Source organism: Maylandia zebra, linkage group LG16 (genome assembly GCF_041146795.1).
Source record: "Maylandia zebra isolate NMK-2024a linkage group LG16, Mzebra_GT3a, whole genome shotgun sequence".
Taxonomy (NCBI): domain Eukaryota; kingdom Metazoa; phylum Chordata; class Actinopteri; order Cichliformes; family Cichlidae; genus Maylandia; species Maylandia zebra.
The window spans coordinates 18360534-18370638 of record NC_135182.1 but is presented as its reverse complement, the minus strand read 5'-3'; the positions used below and the strand labels follow the sequence as shown (position 1 = coordinate 18370638).

General features: G+C 40.6%; 2 protein-coding genes across 3 annotated transcripts; both read right to left on the bottom strand.

The window, feature by feature from the left end:
- Window positions 1-1757: 1757 nt before the first annotated feature.
- On the bottom strand, window positions 1758-6748 carry casq2 (calsequestrin 2). Of its 2 annotated transcripts, none has more exons than XM_014409028.3 (11): window positions 6238-6748; window positions 4405-4489; window positions 4140-4240; window positions 3928-4039; window positions 3419-3492; window positions 3211-3341; window positions 3078-3123; window positions 2947-3001; window positions 2609-2709; window positions 2399-2473; window positions 1758-2189 (listed from the first exon to the last, which is right to left on the bottom strand). In XM_014409028.3, the coding sequence occupies exons 1-11, from the start codon at window positions 6472-6474 to the stop codon at window positions 1944-1946; spliced, it is 1263 nt and encodes a 420-aa protein (XP_014264514.3). In that variant the 5' UTR covers window positions 6475-6748; the 3' UTR covers window positions 1758-1943. The 2 variants fall into 2 exon arrangements, with proteins under 2 accessions (XP_014264514.3, XP_076731051.1); XM_076874936.1 differs by having other exon boundaries at window positions 6552-6748.
- A 1256-nt stretch (window positions 6749-8004) lies between these two features.
- On the bottom strand, window positions 8005-9617 carry LOC101469108 (potassium voltage-gated channel subfamily E member 2). Its single transcript, XM_004557875.3, has 2 exons — window positions 9173-9617; window positions 8005-8558 (listed from the first exon to the last, which is right to left on the bottom strand). The coding sequence occupies exons 1-2, from the start codon at window positions 9200-9202 to the stop codon at window positions 8226-8228; spliced, it is 363 nt and encodes a 120-aa protein (XP_004557932.1). The 5' UTR covers window positions 9203-9617; the 3' UTR covers window positions 8005-8225.
- Between the last annotated feature and the right edge of the window lie 488 nt (window positions 9618-10105).

The following is a 10105-nucleotide window of genomic DNA, read 5'->3' as shown; positions in this document are numbered from 1 at the left end:
CCCCTGAGTCAATACTTTGTAGAACCACCTTTTGCTGCAATTATAGCTGCCAGTCTTTTAGGGTATGTCTCTACCAGCTTTGCACATCTAGAGACTGAAATCCTTGCCCATTCTTCTTTGCAAAACAGCTCCAGCTCAGTCAGATTAGATGGACAGCGTTTGTGAACAGCAGTTTTCAGATCTTGCCACAGATTTGATTTAGATCTGGACTTTGACTGGGCCGTTCTAACACATGGATATGTTTTGTTTTAAACCATTCCACTGTTGCCCTGGCTTTATGTTTAGGGTCGTTGTCCTGCTGGAAGGTGAACCTCCGCCCCAGTCTCAAGTCTTTTGCAGACTCCAAGAGGTTTTCTTCCAAGATTGCCCTTTATTTGGCTCCATCCATCTTCCCTGTCCCTGCTGAAGAGAAGCACCCCCACAGCATGATGCTGCCACCATCATATTTGACAGTGGGGATGGTGTGTTCAGAGTGATGTGCAGTGTTAGTTTTCCGCCACACATAGCGTTTTGCATTTTGGCCAAAAAGTTCCATGTTGGTCTCATCTGACCAGAGCACCTTCTTCCACATGTTTGCTGTGTCCCCCACATGGCTTGTGGAAAACTTCAAATGGGACTTCTTATGTTAACAATGGCTTTCTTCTTGCCACTCTTCCATAAAGGCCAACTTTTTGCAGTGCACGACTAATAGTTGCCCTATGGACAGATTCCCCACCTGAGCTGTAGATCTCTGCAGCTCGTTCAGAGTCACCATGGACCTCTTGACTGCATTTCTGATCAGCGCTCTCCTTGTTCGGCCTGTGAGTTTAGGTGGGCGGCCTTGTCTTGGTAGGTTTACAGTTGTGCCATACTCCTTCCATTTCTGAATGATCGCTTGAACAGTGCTCCGTAGGATGTTCAAGGCTTGGGGAATCTTTTTGTAGCCTAAGCCTGCTTTAAATTTCTCATTAACTTTATCCCTGACCTGTCTGGTGTGTTCTTTGGACTTCATGGTGTTGTTGCTCCCAATATTCTCTTAGACAACCTCTGAGGCTGTGAGATGTGCAAAGCTGGTAGAGACAGACCCTAAAGCAGCGGTCCCCAACCTTTTTTGCGCCACGGACCGGTTTATGCCCGACAATATTTTCATGGACCAGCCTTTAAGGTGTCGCGGATAAATACAACAAAATAAAACTAGTACCGGTACTGAAAAAAAAAGATTTATTCATAACACACATGAAAAGGCCCAGGAAAACCGAGTAAACGATAAAAACGATAATAAAATAACGCTGAAAACCGATAAAAACCCTGAAACCATATACATGTATTTCACACCTGAGCCGCAACTCTCGCGGCCCGGTACCAAACGACTCACGGACCGGTACCGGTCCGAGGCCCGGGGGTTGGGGACCGCTGCCCTAAGAGACTGGCAGCTGTAATTGCAGCAAAAGGTGGTTCTACAAAGCATTGACTCAGGGGGCTGAATAACTACACACACCCCACTTTGCAGTTATTTATTTGTAAAAAATGTTTGGAGTCATGTATGATTTTCGTTCCACTTCTCTCGTGTACACCACTTTGTGTTGGTCTTTCACGTGGAATTCCAATGGAATCGATTCATGTTTGTGGCTGTAATGTGACAAAAAGTTCAAGGGGGTCGAATACTTTTGCAAGCCACTGTATATGTGTGTCTGTTTTTTAGCCTTCACCCCTTTGTTTCTTTGTCTCTTCTAGATTCTTTTCTAAGATCCTCACATAGAACCCAGACACTGGGAAAGTTATTTTCTCAGTCAAAAATGACCTTTATTGATATTATTTCTTTTTAATATTAATAGCAGGCACACATTAAGTGCAAAAATTACCTTTTTTTAAAAATTAACTTATTGTAGCATAAAGCTGATGCACTGATATCCACATTAGACACTCTGAAGAGGAAACAGTGGATACTCAGATAACACTGTAAATTACTCATCATCGTTATCATTATCATCATCTTCCTCCTCGTTATCATCTTCATTATCATCTTCATTATCCTCATCATCTTCATCATTATCCTCATCATCGTCGTCATCATCATCATCATCATCATCATCATCATCATCATCCTCAGTGTTAACTTTGCCAGAGAGCACATCTTCAATCCAGTCCTCCAGCTCCTCAGCTGTGGGTAGATCCTCCTCATCATCCATTTCCAACCACACACTGTCTGCCTGCTCACACACACACACACACACACACACACACACACACACACACACACACACACACACACACACACACACACACACACACACACACACACACACAGAGAGAGAGAGAGAGAGAGAGAGAGAGAGAGAGAGAGAGAGATCAGACAGTGCCAGTAAAAACTGAGCACAGCATGTGTCGTCGGTGTTAGTGGTGACAGTCGGGGACTTACATCAGTAACATTGACAACTCCGATCTGTGGTCTGAACAGATCCACCTTGAAGGTCTTCTCCCAGTAGGGGATCAACTGAACAGAGTCAGCAGGACAGAAAGAGAAAGAGCATGAGGTCTGACAATAATCTACATTTTCAGGTTTTCCTTTTGCGTGTGTGTTTGTTTCTTTTCTTTTTTTCATTATTTGTCTGCTTCTCTTTCTTCTCACCAGTGGAAAGTCATCGGGATCAATCCAGACGATGCTCAGCTCAGGTAGGTGAGTGTTGTCTCTGGCCACCTCCTTTAGGATTTCCAAAAATTCATAACCATCTAAAAAATAAAGAAAATTAAAAAAAAAAACCATCCTAAAACTTTCTGAAAAAATTCTACCTCCTTAGGCTGACCCTGATCCATTTTAAAGTCCATACCTTTTATAATTTTCATTTTACATAAGCAGTCCCTGAGGACTGAATAGTTTAGCCTTCCATATCTGCAGGAAATATGCTCAGCATCTCATGTTTACACTCGAGTAAAACAGCGGTCCATCGTTATATAATATGCTCTCACCAGGATCCTCCTCTTCTGCAAAGGCCACAATGTGAATGCCTTCAATATCATCCTCCTGAGAGAAAGAGACCAAAATGTGAATTTATTTAAAGCATTTGGGAAACTAAAATTAAAATGATTAATTTTCTCACCCAGGTCTCAAACATATTTTCTGCACGCAGCTTTCGCAGTGTTGGTCTGACAGCACAGAAAAAAAACATTAGACGTTAAATTGAAAATATATCTTTATACTTTTCATAAAGTATGACATTAATCTTTTTTTACCGCCTGTGTTCAGTTATAAATTCCACCAGCTCCTCCTCAGAGTGAGGTTTGCCTGGGATGGACACGGGCTCCTCCATGAAGGGCTCATAGAAGTCTACCTCATTTAACTTCAGACTCAGCTCTTTGGCCACCTACAGCAACCAAAACTGACCTGTTAGGACTACACATGCAAGTGTTTCATTGCCTTATGTGTTTGTTTGTAACTTACAGATTTCTCAAATGTAGCAAAAAACTTAATGTAGGGCTGAAACTGCTCAGCGGCTTCTTTAAAAGCTTCATAGTCTAAGGTAAAAAAGAAAGAGGAAGAAAGAACAAGTTAGCTTTTTAAACAGTTTTTTTCCTTGTTTTTTGGACGTACATCTGTTTGTCCTTTCTTTGGCCGATGGGTACTTGACATTTCCACAATGGGGAGCGGAAATAGCAGAACTTTGACCTCAGCTTATCACTCCCACAGCTGGTCAGATGGGATGTATCTGCAAGTTAACTATACTACGCTCAGTTGTTCCACAGCGTGTGAAAGGGCGGCCAGGCAGTGGCAGCTGCGTGTGCAGTAACGGTAAAAATGGATCTGTAAATCCATGGAGACGAGTGGGTTAAAAATCCATGTTATAATGAAGGGCATGGGCCACAGAAAGTCCTTCACAGATCCATCTAACGAGGCGGTGTAGTGTGTTCAGACTGAAAAAAAACACGAGTTTTACAAATATACACACTCACGTTCGGACTCTTCGCTCTTGAAGTAACCAATGAGACGTATGTCTTCCTCCATCCTGTCAAAAGCTCGCAGCTCCAGAGCATTTCCTATGATTTCCACTGGTTCCTCCAACAGCTAGAATATAAGCATAAAGCAAGAGGAGAGGATTGCAGGGTGTGACTGGTGGTGATTAGCGCAAGCAACTGGGAATCAACCCTCAAGCAAGTTTACTTACATCCAACAAGAACTCGGCCAGAGTGTTAGCAGAGAGCAAACCATCAAACTCGATAACTCTATCAGCCTTAAAAACATACATGCTTCCCTCTTCCTCTAAGCCTGCGATCAGAAGAAATGATAAGACATTAGATTCAGTCAAACACCTAAAGTTGTCTGACTCTTAACAAAAATGACTGCTATCAAAGGCAGTTCTCTTCATCAAAATCTACCAATCAGACTGAGGTTAAATAAAAGACTTAGTCTGTACCACTACCAATACTCACCCAGTTTCTTTGCTATCTTTGCATCTTTGTGGGAGTCAACCATTCCAAACCCGATGTCCTTCTCCTCCATAACCTGAGCTACAAGCTGCAACCAACACAAAAACATCACAGAGGACTAAATTGTAAGAACAGGACTGAACACATAGCACGTAAATAGGCAAGACAAAAAGAAACTTTCACTTTGGCTTCTGAGTACTGGAAACAGTAATGCAGGTTCGGTTAAAACGTTAAATGGGACTGTTTGTGAATGGGAGCTTGACAGCATGACCAAAGTTGGCAATATGACAGAGGTGTCCAAGCTGCCCACACAGAGATACGGTTACATAATCATTCAGACTGCCTTGTTCTAAATATAGCCAGGTAAGTTTATACACATGACTGGCCTGGCAATTGTGGTGTGAAATAAGGTGGATGAGCTTCACTAATACTTTGATTAACTAATAATCAAGATTGGTAAAATTATAACATGGAGTTTAAAAAGAACTCACGAGTGGATCTTCATTTTATTTATTTTACAATCCTGTTCCAAATGAAACAGTGCATCAACATTTACAGTAAAAAAAAAAGTGAATAGAGCTCAGTGTAGTTACTAATACAGGATTACTTTATTGCGTCTTTAAATGGACGTCTGCTTTTGGCAGAAGTATTTACTTATATGAGCACTTTCATTTCACATGTCCATCCATCCATCCATTTACTTCTACTTTTCCACTTCAGTGTTGTGAGGAGGCTGGAGTCTGTCCCAGCTGTCACGGGGTGAGAGCTGTGGTTGCCAGTCTTTCAAAGCCTGACTTAAGTTCATTTCAACAACTTTCTTTACTTTTACATGCACAAACAAAATGTGCCACAACTTAATCCTGTCTCTGGGAATTTATATTTTAATTTTCCCCTGTTATATATGAAATTACAGAGTGTCATTACTTGGATATACTCAAGTAAAAATAGACTTATGTAAATGTATTTTGCCCATGATGGGGACAGACCTCAGAATACTACAAATTGTAGATATTGGGGGTAAATAAGCTGATATGTGGCATACTTGAGCTTCTCACTTACAACCAGTAGACTCTAATCAGCTATTACAAATACACTGTGCATGGTGTCATGTTTGCCTTATTGAGTAACTACGTGGCCTACCTGTTCTGCCTGCACGTATGGGCTCAGGTTGCCTTTAACATTTCAAAGAGCAACATGTCCTCCACCATGTGTCACACGAGATGGGTAGAATGAACAGTTTCATACAGGATTCACAAAGACAGACTAAAATCTCCTATATAGACGTGTCTCCAGCTGCTTACTCAATCTATTAAATACCTTTAATATACCAAAGAAGAGAAGGTCGCATCAGCCTTCACATGTGTGGCTTAAAAACATTATATAAATGAGCTCTTGGATTATTTCTGCCAGCAAAGAATAATCACAAGGAGAATAAATTTCACGCATTTCTGTGGAAAGGAGGCACACACTGAATTGGCTGAAATAACCTGAAGTGGCAGCACTGCATCTCATTGCATCTGTGCACACAATGACCTTGAGGAACCTCATATATACAGAGATTAAAATGGAGAGCTCTGGAGTTTTATAGCTCACCAGGTCCCTCTCTGCTTATTGTAGCACTAACATAGAGTCACTTATGAGTCTGTTTGATGGGATTATGAGCGCCCTCTGTCTCACACCGCTGTCACCCAACCAAATCATATGAGTTTTCCTTTCTTTGCTGCATCTCCTTGAGTGCTAACTCAACTTTCTTTAAAGTTATCTGCACTTTTCTCCCTGACCTGTCAAATCTTTTTCTGCACTGCATGCATTGATTTCTTTTTCCTTATACTTTACCTCCAGCACCAACTCAGTCATCTGGTGTTGTTTTTGCAGTTCCTTGCTGTCTGCTATGGGCTCATGGTAGAACAGGCAGAGCATGCTGTGCTGCTTTAAAGCTTTCTTGTAGTTCTTGTCATTGATATCAAGAACACGGTCTTTCCCATCATACTGTGGCAACTCTAGGCCTTTCTCAGACAGGGCCTGAGGCACAAAGTTTAGGCAGGGGAGCAAGAACAACCACAGGGAGAGCATGGTCCAGAGTTATCACACACCACCAGAGTATGAGTTAGTTTCACAGTATAAAGGAAATGCACGGTCAGAAAGGTCACCTATAAGGCCTATGAAAGGATGAGGAAATGTAAGAAACAGATATATTGCTGGTCCGTCAGTGGCAGTTTGCAGGCATCCCCCGGTGTCCAAAGAAATCCAAAAATTTAACGTATCCTCTGGGCCAAGAAACTCCTTTCGTCATTACTTCTTCACGCCTGCAGACACAAAGGCGAAAGAGGAGTACTGCAAGGGCTGCAAGACACTGGGGGTGGATACCATACATAGCAGCACTCCCCTTCCACTACTCATGCAGGATAGGCCCATTTTTAGGAGACCAGTTGTTTGAATGCTAAAAATAGAAGAGCAAACTGAGAACAGAGGATAGCGAAGGATGACAGTCAGGGTTTAATAATGAGTTACAGTACTTGCTCACTGTGATGTCTCTTTGGGAGAGTTAGTAATGTGGGACAAGCACGCTGAGCACTAGAGATTTGAGGGTTTAGTTATTCTGAGATATCGGTGAAGACCAAAAGTCCACAAGGAGCTTGGTGCTACAGTGGAAAATGTTGGTGTATTTTAATGGAATCTGGCAACAGATGTGCAAAGGACAAGCAAATAAAAGAACAGTCACTGTGCTGCTGTCCAGTGTGTTGATAATATAACAGCTTTTGCTTTGGCTGGAATGTGATTGAATTGTTATGTCTCACTGGCTTCTCATAACTAAATGTACCTCAAATGATTTTAACACAATTTTACTAGTAAACTGCATCTTTAATAACCACTGAAGCCACAAAAAAGCATTAGAAACACTTCTACTTTGGTGTCTTGCATTCATGCTCCTGCTTGAAGTACTGCAGGTGCTTATAAGATCTCGGGATAGAGGTACTGCTGCCCTCCTCAGGCCAAAATATGTACGGCTGCTGACAAACCTTTTCATAGCACTTTTGGCCACAGCACAGCAGGAATGCATGTGCAGGTGTGATTACACAAAGCTGAATCTTTGAAAAATGTGCATGAATGTCAGAATGTCTTTATGTTCACTATGCACTTTTGTTGCTTTGGAAACCTTAGACCTCTGATACTTCAATTACATTTTTAGAGTGCTACTTATCAAGTAAAGTTCTGCCCAAAACTCACAGCCCATACTTACTTACAACAAGGGAACACTGACTGTAAGTTGAGTTGATTAGTAAAGAAAATGAGATAATAGGTGTCATCTGGACACATGCAGCAGATGGCCATTGGCAGAAAAAATGTTTTTATGTGAGTGCTGTCCAACAAATACCTCTGGAAATTTACATCACAACCATCACAATGGTTAAAAATTATAAACCTTTATTCGGTGTACCTCCTCCTTTTCTTTTTCTTTCTTTCTTTCTCTCTCCGTCTCTGTCTTGTCTCTAGGTATGTTTGTGTGGGTGCATATATGTGAGAATAAAGAAACAACAGCTCAAAGTGCAAAATCTTTATATGCTTCAAAGCGCAACATCTCAAAATCTACATTTTTTTCCCTAATACATTTCCAGTATTGCATTGTTATACATCTACATATAAGCTGTCCTTCAGAAGCTCATCTAACAGGTTAGCAGTGGGACATCAAGAAATAACTTTGCAAAATCTGCTGTTGTGCTCATTAGTAATGGTAACTGATTAATGATGGTTCTTTTTTTATATGACTTTTTTTTCTGCTGGTCTTCACAGCAAATCTCTGCTGTGACCTCATTCTGCCCTCATTATCTAGCCTCAAAATTAGCTATGATATCGCCCTGCTGTTTTTGAGCAGTCCAGTCCTCCTTGATGTATTGGTGGTAGGGGTCATTAGAGTGCTCCCTCCTTTTAGATTTGACTGTGTTCACCAGCATGGCCACAATAATGAAGGCAAACATGCCGATCATCACGGCGAGATACCAGATCACGTCCCTGAAGTTCTCCTCAGCCAGAGTCTTGTCCAGAGAGTTGCTTGCAGCAGTCACGTTGCGCCTCCAGTTATCCAGGAAGTGATTCAGTGCGTTGGTAAGGGACGTCTCAAGATGAAGGGTCAAGTTTGACCAATTAGTGTCACTCAACTAGTTGAAAGAACCACAAGACTTTTATCAAAAAATGAAAAAACATGGAAAATTTATTTTAAAGCCCCATTTGTTTGCTTTAAATCCTGTAAATCCAAAATCTGCTTGACACAAACACAAAAAATAAAGCAAAATATAAAGAAGAAAAAAAAGAAAAAACAGCAAAGAAGATGTTCTTGGGTATTCTTTAATTCAATTTTCATTCAAAGTTGAACTTTCAATTCATTTGATTTGCGTCAACAGTACTTTACTGTTTTTTATCAGCATAAAATGTAAAACACTGCAAGTCTGATCAAAACATGATGTTAGGTTTTTTATTGTTACACTGAAATTCTTTCTTTAATTGCTTATAAAAGAAAAAGCATAGAAAACTGACATGCACCCTTCATGTGCCCTTTTGAATACACAAAGTAACACATTTGTTATCAGGTGAGAAAATGAGTTTTCAGAGCTCAAAAACACAAAACAAGTAACAGTGCATTATTTTTCCTTTATTTATTTCATTTAATGTCACCTGAAGACAAATTTGCTCTTAAATATATAGAGATAGATTTAACAATTTAACATTACTGAGTGACAAAGACTATAAACATTTAAGCTTCAACTGTACCAACCTTTTGCCATGTTTGAGAAGGCCACATCATGGAACTGATCAGGAAATCACTTTGGAATGAAAGCAGAGAAAAACAGGGAGAGAGCACAAGAGCGTCGCCGGTCAGAGTAACCTACGAAGTAATTAGCTCACAGAAAGCTGCTTATATTTTATTTGCTGTCTTTATCTTTCGTGTGTGTGTGTGTGTGTGTGTGTGTGTGTGTGTGTGTGTGTGTGTGTGTGTGTGTGTGTGTGTGTGTGTGTGTGTGTGTGTGTGTGATAGTGAGGCATGACCTTGAATAAGGCATATTAAAATGTTGATATTTGCTTTGGATACTTGAGACATAAGAGTGCTGATAGTGGTTAAAAGGTGAAAAACACATTTATACGCCCATTAATTCCCATATACCAAAAAGAAATAACATCACTTTATAGTTATTGGCTTGGCCTGACTTGTTTGAAATGTAATTCCTCATTTGCCCTCATAGAGGGAGCACAGTATAAAATTGAGTGATAGCCAGTCTAAAGCAGTTTTAAACAGGCTTACCCTAGATGGCAGCAACACGTAATGCAACACATTTAAGAGCCATACACATATATATACATACATATATACATATACATATATATATTAATGAATTACCCCAGTAAATCAGTTCTCAGATATGCTTGACTCCATATTCAGCGAAAAACCAAGGAATTAAAATGAAGTCCTTGTTTATAGTAAATTTTCCGGTACCAGCTGTCAAGAGCAATAAGAGGTCTGTCTCAAGGACACTCCAGCTTTGTGTCTGTGTGTAAAAAGGATGCTTGATAACATACTTTATAATTGTTTGAAAGCCTGGTGTTTTTGCCCAACAGAGCCACGTTGCTGTAAGGGATGACTCCTACTATATCTGATCATTTCCAGATCATTCATGCTTTGTATTGCTGGGCCAGCAGTTGGATAGCTGCT